The following is a 15935-nucleotide window of genomic DNA, read 5'->3' as shown; positions in this document are numbered from 1 at the left end:
CAGATGTGAAGTATTCGTTCAACACCCTACCAATGTCTTCTGGCTCCACCCACAAATTTCCCCCTTGGTCTCTAATGGGTCCTACTCTTTCCCTGGTTATCCTCCTCCCATTGATATAATTATAGAATATCTTGGGATTTTCCTTACTTTTACCAGCCAGAGCTTTCTCATATCCCCTCTTTGCTCTCCTAATTGCTTTCTTAAGCTCCATCCTACACTTTCTGTACTCCACTAATGCTTCCATTGATTTGCTCTCCTTGTATTTGCTAAAAGCCTCTCTTTTCCCTTCTCATCGTACCCTGAATGTTTCTGGTCATCCATGGTTCTCTGGGCTTGTTGCTCCTATCTATTACCCTAGAGGGAACATGTTGGGCCTGTACCCTCCCCATTTCCTTTTTGAATGCCCCCCACTGCTCATCTGTAGATTTCCCGACAAGTAACTTTTTCCAGTCTACCTTGGCCAGATCCTGCCTTATTTTACTAAAATTCGCTCTCCTCCAATCCAAAACCTTTTTTTGCAACTTGTCTATTTCCTTCTCCATAGCAATCTTAAATTGTACCATGTTGTGGTCGCTATCAACAAAATGCTCCCCCATCAACACATCAACCACCTGTCCGGCTTCATTTCCAGAATTAGGTCCAGCACTGCACCCTCCCTTGTTGGATCCTCTACATATTGAGCTAAAAAGTTCTCCTGTATACATTTTAAGAACGCCACTCCATCTAAGCCCTTAACACGATGACTATCCCAATTAATGTTGGGAAAGTTGAAATCACCTAACATAATTACCCTATTATTTTTGCACACGTGTGCAAATTGCGCACATATTTGCTCCTCAATTTCCCACTGACTATCTGGGGGTCTATAATAAACACCTAGCAATGTGGCTTTCCCTTTTTTATTCCTAAACTCTACCCATAAAGCTTCATTTGATGCCCCCTCCAAGATATCATCTCTCCTTACTGCGGTAACTGACTCCTTAACTAATATTGCAATGCCCCCTCCTCTTTTACCCCCTCCTCTGTCTCGCCTGAAGATTCTATATCCCGGGATATTGAGCTGCCAATCCTGCCCCTCCCTCAACCATGTCTCCGTGATGGCTACTCTATCACAATTCCACGTGTCAATCCTTGCCCTTAACTCATCCGTTTTACCTGCAATACTCCTGGCATTAAAGTCGAGGCCTTCCATCCTGGTCTTACTCCCTTGAAACTTACTTCTGCTGTATTCCCTCTGACTTGTTCGCTTTCCTGTGTTTAGCTGTGTCCCTATTCTGCTAAGAGTCTGCATCCTCTCCCCCTGCCAAATTAGTTTAAACTCCTCCCAACAGCACTAGCAAACCCACCAGCAAGGATGTTAGTCCCCCTCTGGTTCAGATGTAGACCGTCCCACTTGTACAGGTCCCACCTTCCCCAGAAACGGTCCCAGTGGTCCAGGAATCTAAAACTTTCCCTCCTGCACCAACTCTTAAGCCACGCATTCATCTGTGCTATTTTCCTATTTCTATACTCACTAGCACGTGGCACTGGGAGTAATCCAGAGATTACAACCCGAGAGGTCCTGCTTTTTAGTCTCCTGCCTAACTCCCTGAATTCTTGATGCAAGACTTCATCCCTCTTTCTACCTATGTCATTGGTACCAACATGTACCATGACCTCTGCCTCATCACCCTCCCCATTCAGGATGCCCTGCAGTCATTCAGCCATGCATACATCAAGCCTACTGTCCCAGCTTTCTTTGAGAATAGGAGCCTCCACACGCACTAATCATCTATTGAAGCAAGGTTTGGTCACTTCAGATCTGAGTAGGACAGAACATCTCTCATGCAGCATAACCTGCCTAGCATTACTTCGTCGGACCTCTTTTGATATTTCTGAACATTTCAAAAAAGGATATTGCTCTTGGGAAACCCATTGGTACCAGTATTGTCACTGGGCCAAAAGAAAACTAATTAGAACAACTGATATGTAGGATCATGAGAATCTAAATGATAGCAGAACAAAAATGATCCAGGAATGGCCAAAAAATATTTAATTTTATATTACTCTGCCTTTTAATTGAACTTCCACTGGACTTTTCAGTCCCCAGCAACTTTCTTCAATGCTATATACATTGGCTATCCTGCATGCATGAACTTTAGATATTTGTGTGCAGGATGCCCCCTCTAATTTCCAAATTTAAATGAAGCTCCCACCCGCTTTGAATGTGAGCTTCTGCTACCTCTGATCTCCACGCGTCCATTTCTAGGGTGGAATGGGGAGTAAAATCAATCCCATTGTTTAATTAAAAAAGGGAAACAAGTTGAAACTAAGATGAAAACATATTCTTGCTACATCAAACGGACTTCTAAACCACTGCCAGTGAGTGATGTAAAAGAGAAACTACCTCAGCAACACCAAACAGGCTTTTTTCAAGAAATGCACCAAAGACCTGGGTAAACTTTCAGAAGAGGGTTGGGAAATTTCATGTCGACCTAGACTGCTCCACCACTGTAACATCACTGGAATTACAGAAGAAACCCAGTTAACATATGTAAACAAGATGTCCACCACATTTCCTTTGTGTTATGGTGGCAGAGCGGAACCAGTTCCAAGGAATTTCCATGGTGAGAAGTTATCACATTTTAGATCATAGGAAAAGAGAAATGGATACCAGCATATTTACAAAAGCAAGTGGATAGCAGATCCTCCAATGTAAGAATTGAAAATTAGAAATTTTAGGAAGAACCAGAAAAACAAGATCATAACTTGTAGTGAAACCTGAGTGATCTACAAATTTTATAAAAGTGGCGGTACCCAACCAATCTACAGTAATCAAACCACAGCCACTACAACATTTAAGATTCTGAGGTGAGTTGACAGGGTGGATGCTGAAAGGATATTTCCCCTTGTGGGAGAGACTAGAACTAGGGAATACAGTTTAAAAATAAGGGGTCGCCCATTTAAGACGGAGATGAGGAGAATTTTTTTCTCTGAGCATTGAGAGTCTCTGGAACGCTCTTCCCCCGAAAACGGTGGAGGCAGGGTCATTGAATATTTTTAAGACAGAGCTAGATAAATTTTTGACTAACAAGGGAGTCAAAGGGTATTGGGGTAGGCGGGAAAGTGAAGTTGAGGCCACAATCATATCAGCCATAATTTTATTAAATGGCGGAGCAGGCATGAAGGGACCGAATGGCCTACTCTTGCTCTAATTTGTATGTGCGTATGAGTGCGCAGAAGAAGAAAAACTGAGGCTGATAACTATTGAAAATTGAAACAATACTGGAACTGTAGCCTCTGTTGGAAAATGTTCACATCAATACTATGATTAAGTCCACTGCTCTAACAACAAGGAATGGTTGATTAGTGTGAAAACCTCATATTAATGACGTTATCTATCAGTAGCTTGGTGTGAGCTCTTAGTGCTGGAATTGTTGGGACTATGTAGTTAATATAGATTTTTCATTCTGTGAACAAAGGGGTCTTATTAAAAACATAATTTTCCTTTAAGGAGGCAGGTGTACTGATATTGTTGTAACATTGTATCCATAGTCAAGTACAGGAAGCTCACTGACTGACCAGGGAGTGATTCCATTGCTGATAAGAGGTCATTGACCTGAAACATTAACTCTGATTCTCTCCCCATAGATGTTGCCTGACCTGCCGAGTATTTCTAGCATTTTCTGTTTTTATTTCAGACCTCCTGAGCTGTGCTCAGGGCGGTACCAGGAGGCAAAAAATTGGCTTCACCAAGAACACAGACAATGGTCTCAGAGGCTGACAAAGATTAGGCCTCAGAGGACAAAACCTAATAGTTCCATTTCCAACAATTCAGGCAATTTATGTACAATTTCAAATATTTTTATTTTAATGTGTTTATAAATAGTACTCGTTTTGGTGTGTAGTTGGAAGGCTGAGAGGAAAAATTGCAAGTTCAAGGCTTTAGAAAGAAATAATTAAAGCAATTTGCTTGGTTCAGTTTCTTTTTGTCTCCCAATTGCCTCATAGGGTATCTGATTTATTACAGCTTTAGGAATGTGAAAGGAGAATCCTTGGCATCAGGTGGCAGGACCGTATCTCCAACACAGAAGTCCTCGAGGTGGCCAACATCCCCAGCATATACAGCCTACTGAGCCAGCGGCGCACGAGATGGCTTGGCCATGTGAGCCGCATGGAAGATGGCAGGATCCCCAAGGACACATTGTACAGCGAGCTCGTCACTGGTATCAGACCCACCAGCCGTCCATGTCTCCGCTTTAAAGACGTCTGCAAACGCAACATGAGGTCCTGTCACATTGATCACAAGTCGTGGGAGTCAGTTGCCAGTGATCGCCAGAGCTGGCGGACAGCCATAAAGGTGGGGCTAAAGTGTGGCGAGTCGACGAGACTGAGCAGTTGGCAGGTAAAAAGACAGAAGCGCAAGGAGAGAGCCAACTGTGCAACAGCCCCGACAACCAATTTTATCTGCAGTGCCTGTGGAAGAGTCTGTCACTCTAGAATTGGCCTTTATAGCCACTCCAGGCGCTGCTTCACAAACCACTGACCACCTCCAGGCGCTTACCCATTGTCTCTCGAGACAAGGAGGCCAAAGAAGAAGAGGAATGTGAAAGGATAAAACTTGTGTTAGATATATTAGCTGATCTTCCAGTGTATTACTTGTAATATTATTTGTTCCTTTTGTGCGTGAACTATTACAGGGTTCACAGGAATACAAATAATATACGAAGAATACATGGGTCTTTATTGTAACTTAAACTGGAACATATATACACACAATAAAGGAGCACACCTACACGCGTGTATTCTATCGGTCTACACCCACAGCTCTCTGGTCATGTCTCACACGTCATCACTTCCTTCAGTGACTCTCCACTTACGGTCTCTTAAGGTCATTCCACAACAACCCTCTTTTTTCCCAAAGATAAAAAACATATCCCATTAATCAAAAAATATATGTACAATATACAATGATGTTGCAGTTCAGATCAATTGTACAGGAATAAAACAAAATGTAATCTACCAGTAAGCAAAAAGTGTAAAATGTAGAGGAGGTTTGTTTATTCGTCCCAATCTTGTTATTGCAAACCTCTTCTCAGAGCTGAGCTCATCTTTATGGCTCCTCTGAAACTCTGGTAACTTGTTGGTGCTTTGGTTAACATGCTGTTCTGCTGTGCTCGTAGCCTCTATATGTTCATCTTCAGACTTTGTCTTTGAACATGTCCGCGATGCCACAGGGTTAACAAACGTTTTTTATTTAGCTCTCTGAGTTGACTTCGGTTCCATCTGAGAATTGCACTATTGGGTGTCTCGACCTTGTACCATCTGGGCTGGTCACATATTCTAGCAACCTCCGCTGGATACGAAGTTCAGGATGCATGATTGAGGATTCTGACCTTCTGTCCTACTCACAATTGAGCCAATTCTGGTCCTGCTTGCCTGGATTATGAAATCTCCATCTTCCGTTGTTTGGAAAGCAATACATCTCTTACTGTTGATAGCTTAGAAAGATGATGACTGGCAGCATCACAAATCAATCATCTGGCCAATGATTACTTGCTGCAATGAACTAAAGCCTGAGGAGAGACTCCTGGTCAGATCACCACTTCATGTCAAAACTCCCAGCCTTTGCGTTGTCCTTTGCATGGACTGACCTGATACATTCGAGCTGGGTATTTTCTACCATCTTCGGTGTGTTACTGACTTTGTGTATTGTGACGATTCGTAAATCTAGGCATACTGGAAGTCCTGCAATGGCTGGTCCAGTGGTGTTTGCAATATAAAATGTTTGTGGTACATATTTGGAGCTCCCATAGCTGCTTTGCAGGGTTATCGTTCCAATGCACATGATCGGTGAACCCATTGTAGGCAGTCAGCTGAGGCATGGTGTGTCGCACCATAGATTCCCATTTCTTTAAATACATGAACTTCAGTATACGGAGGGGCAGGATATTTGCCCTTGCTCTTCTGCCAATTTTCACTCTGCGCTTATGCTTGCCACTCTTCTGCGGAGATATAATCCTGATCATGGCAAATGTCTCAGATTGCATAATAGCATTGACACATTGATGCAAATTAACTATGTGAAATGCTTGCTCGCTGTTCGCATGAGTGCACTCTTCATCCATGTCCTTTTGGCAATCTGTCTCTCTGCTGACCTGATGCACCGACCTGGGCTTTTGTTGTGTGCTGGCATACCTTTTATTTAGCTTGCCATCCTGTCTTGCAGATGTTCTCTCTGCATGTGATCTATCACCATTCCTGTGTGTAGTATCTGGGCTCGACATTCTGCCTTGCCCAATTCCCTCGTATGCCACAAGCTTTGCACTAGTCCTGGTGCACCGGACAACTGCAAATTGGGTGAGTCAGGCCACGTTTTCCACAAGGCTTAGCAGACTTCTGAGCCTTGGATTACCACTCCAATGGTCGTAGCTGCCCCCAACGCTTGCAACTGCTGGTGCCCAGCCATGGTGGCTTCAAATTTACTTCCATCATTAAGTAATGCATCTATGGTGTGCCCTTTCTTCTTTTCTAGCAGGTCTTTTTTAAAGGCCTCTATTGGGGAGGACATGATGATTAGTTCTATAATCCGTTCCGACAATGCAATATCTGTGAAGTCACATTCCTGAGCTTTGTCTCGGCACCTTGCAACAAACTGGTCAATGGACTCATCCTGCCTTTGCCGGTATGTCATAAGCTCAAGCATCTGTACTCGGAAATGGACCTTTACCATGCGTTGATTTTCCAGGCAAGTCCGTAGCTTGCTAGGTCCTTCCGATCCTCAGCTGACAATTTGGATGTGTTGATCCATTGCAGGCCCTCGTTGCCCAGTGCGATGAATTTTACAGCTTGTTTCTCAGTTCTTGATCAAGAAAACACAGTTTCATCCATTGGTGAAACCATTTGAACTCAGACACCATGTCTGATGTCTTCTAATCCATGAATGCCATTTCCTTAATGATCTTGCTTCTCTACAAATATAGGCTTTTTCACAGGTTTTCTATATTTTTTTTCCACAGGCTTGTTTCTTTACAGGTCTTCTGCTTCACAGGCACAGTTTGTTTTTCTAATTTCTATTTTTTTTCTACAGGCTCATTTCCTTTTTAAACAGCTTCTCTCGCTCAGTGCAAAGAGCTGCAGCTTGCAGTACTGATAGCTGCCCCAGCCAGTCTTTTACTCTGTGCTGGGCACCTCCTGTGGCGCTGTTGAACTCTTCCCACTCTTTTAGCTTAGGCCCTGCCCAGAAAGCTATCAGCCCAGGAAAACTGATGCAGCAATGGCTGCACTGCTTTTTTAAAAAAAAACTTATAGCTGGGTCAGAACAGATTTTGGATGGCTCGATCCTGGACCAACCTGCAGTGAACTTGAACAGCATGATCCTGGACTGACCTGCGTGTTCTACTGGCCATCGGCTTGTGCAATTTTAAAATCAGATACTCCCTGCGCTTATTTGAGTGTTTTACAGAGACTTTGCCTTTCTGTGTGTGTGGCTTCTGCTCTTGTTGCAGATGGCCTGCGTGGTCCCAAACTTCTTCTGTGGCTCTTTGTCACTTCAGACTGGTTCTTCTCTATAACTTTGGGCTGAAGTAGATCTTCCATTCCACTTTTCAACTTTTTAAAATTCTGCAACCAAACACACACCATTGCCACCATGTAATATGATTTGTTCCTTTTGAGCGTGAACTATTATAAGATTCACAGGAATACAAATAACATAAAAAGAATATGTGGGTCTTTATTGTAACTTAAACTGGAACATATATGCACACAACTAAACAGGAGCACACTTACACACAACTTACTTTATGGGTCTATACCCACAGCTCTTTGGTCATAACTCACTCGACATCACATCCTTCAGTGACTCTCCACTTACAGTCTCTTAAAGTGACCGCACAACATTATTCGCAGGAAGTCAAAGGGAATGACATTTTATAAGGAAGTGGCTCTTCCACAGTATTACATGACCTAAGTAAGTGGCTTCCACCCACGCTCCCATTTGATCCCTCTAACAGCTCGGGTACCTGAAAATCCTGTGATTTCTATTGCTCTGATCTCCTGACCCCTGGTTTCCTGTTTTCATTGGTTGTGCAACAACATCTACCATGGTGGGGTGGGGGGGGGGGGGGGGGTGGTGGTGGTGGTAGTGGGTGTTGTTATGTGGTCTGAAGAATGGGAAAACAGGATATCCTCCAACTCATGGTGATATATTAAAACAAAGGGACTCCTGACAACGCAGCCCAGTGTCAACGTTCTCAGACTGCTCCCAGCTTTGCAGATGCGCAGAATGGACCCTTTCTGGCAGTATGGTGCTGTGCAGGCGCAGCCTACGTCAGCACCCAGCTTGCCAGGACTAACTCGCGCATGTACGCGAAACAGTCATCGTGTACTGCAACGTCTGCTTGCCGCTCACTCCCTGCCTCGCCACTTCTCCCCCCTCAGCTGCTCACTCCCCGCTTTACCACCCCCATCTACCTGTGGGCCACTCACCACTTCCTCCCCTCTGCACTGCTTACCCGCTCCCTCCCACTTCTGTTTCCAGCCCCCTCCCACTTCGGATCCACGCTCTCTCCAGCGTCGCTGCCTTTCCTCCCCGCAAGGGGGAAGCGGGCCAGAGTGAGATTGACAAGATCGGCAGGGGAGGGAAAGGAGACTGCGAGCAGGACAGAAGAGGGAGCAGAAGCGGGAGGGAGTGGAGAGCAGAGGCAGAGCAGAGGGGATGAAGCAGCAAGGCTGGGAGCAAGTGGCCCACAGGGAGGGAGGGGAGTTTGCAGGAAGGAGGTGAAGTGGGGAGTGAGTGGCCGAGGGGGGAGAAGTGGCAAGACATGGAGCAAGTGGTGAGCAGATGGGTGCGGGAGGCAGCGGAGAAGAGAAGCCCGATGGCAGGAGGGAGTGGGGGTACTGTTGGGGGTGGGATGGAAGTGGCAATCGCAGCCACTTTGGGCATTTGGTTTTCTTTTGTTTTTGTGATAAATTGAGCAACGCCATCTTTACTACTGGCAGCTGCCAAAAACATCGCCGACAGTGACCTTTCAGCGCATGAGGCTGTGTTTGTGCATGTGCAAGTACTGATCCACCTAGTCAGAAAACGCAGCCATATTAAAAACTACACCAGTAAAAGAGCAGCTTAACCAAACAAAATCACTTATGACATTTCTTCAAAATGTTTTGTTCTTTATTATCCTCAGTCTGTTGAGTTTGGACTAAAAAGATGAGCCCTGAGTTCCATAGGAGTTCCACCAGTCTTGTGCCAAAGGGATTCATGAAATAACAGTAAGTTCTGGAAATACTCAGCAGGTCAGGCAGCATCTGTCGAGAGAGAAACAGAGTTAACGTTTCAGGTAATTGACCTTTCATCAGAACTTCTGATGAAAGGTCATAGAGCTGAAACATTAACTCTGCTTCTCTCTCCACAGATGCTGCCTGACCTGCTGAGTATTTCCAGAACTTTCAGTTTTTATTTTAGATTTGCAGCATTTTGCTTTTATTTCAGTAGGATTCATGTTATCCTATAACTGAAAAGGATATAGCTCTTGACAATGTAAAATCATATTTCAGTTTCTTTTTGGTTTTGCCAGATAATTTGGAAAAAGGGCACAGAATGAATTTTTCAGGTGAAATTTCATTTTCTATCAAATATATAGTAAGCCAGCCAGACAGAAAGATGGCAGGTAGGCCTGAGCACTAGGCTGGAGGCCAGTCCACTATTACTCAGAAAAGGAAACAGAATGGGTGGGGAATAGATATGTTCTGACTGGAGGTCCAGAATAAAAATCAGGTGACCACAAACTAGTCAGGTGGATAGGGGAGTCCCTGGTATCCCATAAATTGGGAGAAAAATCTGAAAATAGAGTTAAAAGCATCTGAAAGCGATCGACAACCCCTCAAAAAATCAGGTGACAAATAAACTGGTGGGTGGATATGGGTGACTTGCTCAGCAGTGCTACATAGTAATGGGTGGTGTACAATGCAGAAGATATTGGGCGGCGCAGTGTTAGCATCGCAGCCTCACAGCTCCAGCGACCCAGGTTCAGTTCTGGGTACTACCTGTGCGGAGTTTGCAAGTTCTCCCTGTGTCTGCGTGGGTTTCTGCTGGGTGCTCCGGTTTCCTCCCACAGCCAAAGACTTGCAGGTTGATAGGTAAATTGGTCATTGTAAATTGCCCCTAGTGTAGGTAGGAGAATGGTAGGGATGTGGTAGAGAATATGGGGTTAATGTAGGATTAGTATAAATGGGTGGTTGTTGGTTGGCACAGACTCGGTGGGCCGAAGGGCCTGTTTCAGTGCTGTATCTCTAAATAAATAAATATTGATTATAGTCTTTTCTCATTACAAATGTTGGCCTGTTGGCATAAGGTTCTCCCATTATAAAGGCTGTGTACAAAGTGTCACTTAAAAATCATGATGTGTAAAATAATGTTATTGTGGACAGTGTGTACGCTATATATAGATATTAGTGATTCTTCGTGGCATTACTCATGGTCAGTCCATCATTGAGCTGTTAACAGGAGATGTATGGAAGAGGGGGTGAGTAGATATCTCGACATTGTAGGAATTTGAAAAGGACTTTGTAAAGAGTTCCATCTGATTACAATAAAGTCTTTTTTGATAGTTTCTTTGAAGATATTGTTTTCCTTATTTACGAAAGTTACACAAATAAATCTGTTTTATTTTCCTCTAGTGAAAAAAGACATGGCTTGTTTAATAAATGCAAGTTGCATAAATACCCAGCACTGGCACAAACAGTCATTTGAGGACAAAACGTAAAAAATTTGATCATCAATAACACTTGATTCAGAATTTTTAATTAATGGCAGTGTTCAAAAGACTAAAAAAGTGATTTTTTTAAAAACCTGCTTGTGCCTTTTCACTATGTACAAATGTTGTGGTTGGATGATAATAGCTCTGGGTATTGTCATTATGTAGGAGCAAGTTAGAGTGGCTCTCTTGCTCTCTGACACACATACACGCACACAATTTTTCCAGTGGACCAAAACTCCCTGTTATTTTCTATCTAGTTTTCATGTGATGCTGTGGCTCAAACCTATTTCTAGAAAACTTCTTTCAGATATTTCTAATATTTTGCGTGTAATTTATTAATTTATAATTATAAAATTATAAATGATTGAGTTTATCACATTCTGGTAGGAAGTTTTCGGTACGGTGAAGTATCCCAGTGTCGAACAGTCGGATGCCACTCGCAGTCTTTCCAGGCGAGGTTGATGAACAGTCTGTGGTGGGTAGGTGTTCACGCCAATTTAACTGCAACAGGTGTCCCATAGATCTTCCATCGGGGGCGTAGCAATAGGTCTGCTTAGGTCAGCAGCAGTCTAGTAGTAGAAGAATTCTTCAAATTTCAGGAATTCTTAGCACACAGCAGGCACCAGGAATTTCACTGGATGCAGGAATTCTTCAGAGACAGGAGGCAACAGGAATCTGTCACCTTTTAAAGGCAGGATTCCTTTTCAAGAGATGCAAGTCTCTTTTACAGAGAGATGTAACACTTTTCTGGGTCTTCCTCTCTTGCTCCAGGCAGCTCAAAGCAAAAATTTCAAATGCCTGCTCTTTGTCCAACTCACTGGCTTTTTAAAGGGTCCAAAGTGAAAAAAACCTTCCTGAATATGGTCACATGTCCAGACACAGTGTCTCTTGTCATTCAAAGAAAACTGCCCCGAGGAAGGCCACACCCCTGTGGTTTCCTTGAAATTGCCTGCTTTCCTATCCTTGTAAAAGTTCAACTTCCTTTCAAAGCACCCATAAAATTAAACTTTTGTTATGAACTTCCTTTCAAAACATTGCAGTAATTCCAACTATTTGCAAGTATCTTACGTGTCCACTGAACATCCTTTTTTCAGTTTTTTTAAAACACACAGAATTCTAAGTTCTGAGTACAAAAAAAGTCCTTTGTAACATATGTTTTAAAAGTTATCTTTAGATGTACACACTTACTCCAAGTAGAGCCTCTGTCTTCCTTACACACACCCTTGTGTGTGAGTCTCTCTCTCACACACATATATATACACCCCCACTCTCCTTCAAAGACTAGCTCAAAAGATGTTCCTAAATTCAACCTTTGGGCTGTTTTTTTAGTCATTTTGGTTGGCATTTCCTTACTGCCTATCAGTTATTCTGGAGGTTCGTTTCATATTGGAGGTTTTCCATAATGCACATGCTCACACGGCATTATTGTGGGAATTGAAAGTACAAATGTTGCTGGGAGATGCAAGTTTCATAATATGCAAAAGATGTACTAGCACCAGCCATTTATGATACATGGATCTTCTACAACCAGTTGCTAGGTAAACCAACATCCTGGGGGTTACCATTGACCAGAAACTGAACAAGAGTAGGTCAGAGGCTGGCAATTCTGCAGCAAGTAACTCACCTCCTGACTCCCCAAGTCCTGTCCACTATCTACAAGGCACAAGACAGGAGTGAGATGGAATATTCTCCACTTGCCTGGATGGGTGCAGTTCCAACAACACTCAAGAAACTCAACATGATCCAGGGCAAAGCAGCCTGCTTGATTGGCAACCCAATTCACAAACATTCACTCCCTCCACTACCGATGCACAGTGGCAGCAGTGTGTACCATCTACAAGATGCACTGCAGCAACTCACCATGGCTTCTTCGACAGCACCTTCCAAACCCACAACCTCTTCCACGTAGAAGTACAAGGGCAGTAGACACATGGGAACACCACCATCTGCAAATTCCCCTCCAAGCCACACATCATCCTGATTTGGAACTACATTGCGATTCCTTCACTATCGTTGGGTCAAAAACATGGAACTCCCTCCCGAACAGCACTGTGGGTGTACCCACACCAGATGGACTGCAGCAGTTCAAGGGAGCTCCCCAACACCTTCTCAAGGGAAATTAGGGATGGGCAACAAATGCTGGCCTAGCCAACGACACTCACATCCCATGAAACAAATAAAAAAAAATTCTGATTTGGCAGCAGTTCATGGCAACAACTGCACATCGATCATAGAAACAAAGTGACTGTATCAAGGAATGCTGCCATTTTTAGCTACATTTTTAGCTACAAAATGAAACCCTTCCAAAAGGATCACCAATTAGCAGGGTAAGCCTCAACAATTCCTTACCATCTATTATAAATGTAGACTGTATGCTGTACCGACAGATGAGCTGCCAAATAGCAGATGCACAAACATGCATGGTAAAATACATAGAAGTAGAGTGTCACTTGGGGCCAAGTGGCGATTCTGGCGCAAACTGCACTCGTTTAGAAAGGTGTTTTCAACACCCCCAAATTTCTGCTCACACACATTTTCATATTGCTGAACGCAAAATCTACCATGAAACAGGACAATCGGGCAGTGTTTTAAAAGGTAACTTTGAAAAAAAATTACTTGATATATTTAAAACTGGTAACTAGGTCAAAATTGATTACAGCTCAAAATGGGTTTATCACAAAAAAAGAATTTTTGATCAGTGTCAATCCACCTCCTGTGAGCAACCTGATTTTAAACGACTGAAAATAACTTTAAAATATACAAAATTGCTTTCTAGTTGAATTGGGGTAATCAGTTCCTTAGTAAACTTTAAAAAAATCATTCAAACCTTTCAAAACGTACCTTTTCGTGTTCTTGTGCCCAAAGGTTACAGCATAATTTTTGGAGCCTCTTTGAAGGCCTGGAAAATGAGCACGATTAACAGAAACTCTCAATGGCGATTAATTCATCCTGGAGTCGTGACCTTCTTCTAGTATGATGTTTTTAAACAAGTGCAAAAAGATTGCAGAAATTTGATTTGCACTGAATACAATTTGTGCTTACAATTTTGCAATCTTTTGCACCAGTTATGCTGATAGCGAAAGAATTGCATTGAAAAAGCGAGCGCAAGTGAGTAGAAACTCCAGGCCATAAAATATAGTAATTTAAAAAAAATTCTCTATAATCAATGCCAGAGCAGTTCAACTAATACTCTACGTCACTGGGTCAAAATCCTGGAACTCCCTCCCTCTCACCACCGTGCAAGTACCTACGGCACATAGGCTGCAGCAGTTTAAGAAGACAGCTCACCTTCTCAAGGGCAATTAGGGATGGGCAATAAATGCTGGCCTTGCCAGCGATGCTCACATCTCATGAACGAATAAAAAAAAGTACAATTTGAAAATGGATTATGGGTTTATTGCTGTGCTAGAAAGTAGTTTGTCGGCTTCCTTGTTTGTCAATGATTCACTTGTAACACTTACATTAGCAGCTCGGCGCGGTACCAATGACATTTACAGACAAGCTTTGTTACAGTAAAATGTCACAATTATATTCTTTTATCAATCAAATTGTCTTCTGCAGTAAATTACTGGAAATATAATAGGAAAACATTATGAAATTGTTATAAACAGGGCAGATTGTTCATTAAACGAAATATGATTAATGCTTTGAAAAAAAGTGATATTCCGCAAAGTAATGCAGCAACACCGTGTACAACTAGTTGACCTCCCATAGAGTTGCATACGTACAGGAAAAAATAGTTGATCACTTTTCATTTAAATGTAATTCTGCTTCTCTTTAGCTCAGTAACAATTTCTGTTGCCTATTCTGTCTTCTATTTGTCTTCCAGTCTATTTCTTTCTCAACTCCAGAACAGTCACTCTTCTGCCATCAACTGTACTATCCTAACTGTTCAACTGAGAAAAAAGGAGAAAAAAATGTCACCTTCACTGCTTACAATTTAAGTCATTTAATTCTTTTAATAAAACTAAATTACTTTTGTCAATTAAACATTTTTTAAAAAACTGTTTTCCCTTTATAAACAAACCAGATTAAGGCTGGGTTCAAAAGCTGGAAGGCAGGCCAAGGCCTGGCTAAAGTCAAGAGGCACGCGATGGCTGAGTCAATGACAGGATTGGATGTACATGATAAAGTTAGGAACGGAGCCGGGCAATGAGGGAAAAAAAAAGCTTCAAAAAAAGGAGCCTGACTGACCAAGATGCCCAAGGCCTGAAGTGTATAAATGCCAGAGGGGCATGTGTCATGTTGTAAGGCAACCAACGTAAGGAAATAGCTGCTTGACCTCGTCCTTATGAATCTACCTGTTAAGAGACATGACTGTCCCCCATTGCATTGGCAGGAGTGATCACTGCACAGACTTTGTAAGTCTCACCTTCATAGTCAGGACACCATCAATTGTGTATTGTGTTACCACCATCATACAAAACAGGTTACACAAATAATAGAGCCAGCTGCCCAATACAGGCAGCAATGAAGTGTTGTGGACTATCAGCAATAGTAAAATTATACACCACCACAATCGGTAAATTCACGGCCTGCCACATCCCTAATTCTTCCATCTCCACCCAGCCAGAATATCAATATTGGTTCAGTGGAGAGTTTAGCAGGGTATGCGAGAAGTAACAGGCATACCTCAGAAGGAAGTCTGAACTTAGTGAAGATACTATGCAGAGCTACCTGCATGTTAAGTATCACAGTCTAATTCCACTAATCGCAATCTGGAACTCTGGACATACAAGCCTGTATTCTCAGAATTAGCCTTCAGATAATGCGTTCCAGCAACCGTCATCTTCATTCTTAGACTAAGACGTAACTAGAGCAAGTAGCAAGGAGTCCAGTTCTAGGGAGCACTGCTTTTACAGAGTACTAAACTCGGGGAATTTGGTGAGTGAGGAAATTTTGCACAGTGAGTGAAGAGCCACAGTTCTGGTATTTAACAAAAAACAAGGAGTGATCCGAGAGAGGGAGCGTGAGGCAGCAAGACCTGAGAGCTGAGGTCTAGAGGCATTAACTAAAATGAATAGTTTAAACAAGGTAGCAACTAGATTCTAAAAGAGGGAATAGATTTTCTTTTACATCAATGATGGACAACTGGGATCTGTTGCTTGCAATTCCTGCGCCATGTGCAAATTTAAGAAAACTTCATGTGTCTTAGGAGACCACGCATGTAGGAAGTGTGTCCAGCTGCTTGAACTC

General features: G+C 42.8%; 1 protein-coding gene across 10 annotated transcripts in view; it reads right to left on the bottom strand.

Moving 5' to 3' along the window:
• The window catches only part of kalrna (kalirin RhoGEF kinase a), a 980827-nt gene that overhangs the window by 159959 nt on the left and 804933 nt on the right, over window positions 1-15935 (bottom strand). The window contains exon 37 of one of the 10 annotated variants that reach the window (XM_068035342.1): window positions 14192-14635. The exons of the other annotated variants lie outside the window; for them this stretch is intronic. Within the exon in view, the coding sequence (XP_067891443.1) occupies window positions 14624-14635 (12 nt within the window). The 3' untranslated portion in view covers window positions 14192-14623. Of the gene's footprint in view, window positions 1-14191; window positions 14636-15935 lie in introns of those variants that run through there. 10 annotated transcript variants of the gene reach the window in all.

This window comes from Heterodontus francisci, chromosome 7, assembly GCF_036365525.1.
Source record: "Heterodontus francisci isolate sHetFra1 chromosome 7, sHetFra1.hap1, whole genome shotgun sequence".
Lineage (NCBI taxonomy): Eukaryota > Metazoa > Chordata > Chondrichthyes > Heterodontiformes > Heterodontidae > Heterodontus > Heterodontus francisci.
This window is presented reverse-complemented; position numbering and strand designations above follow the sequence as displayed.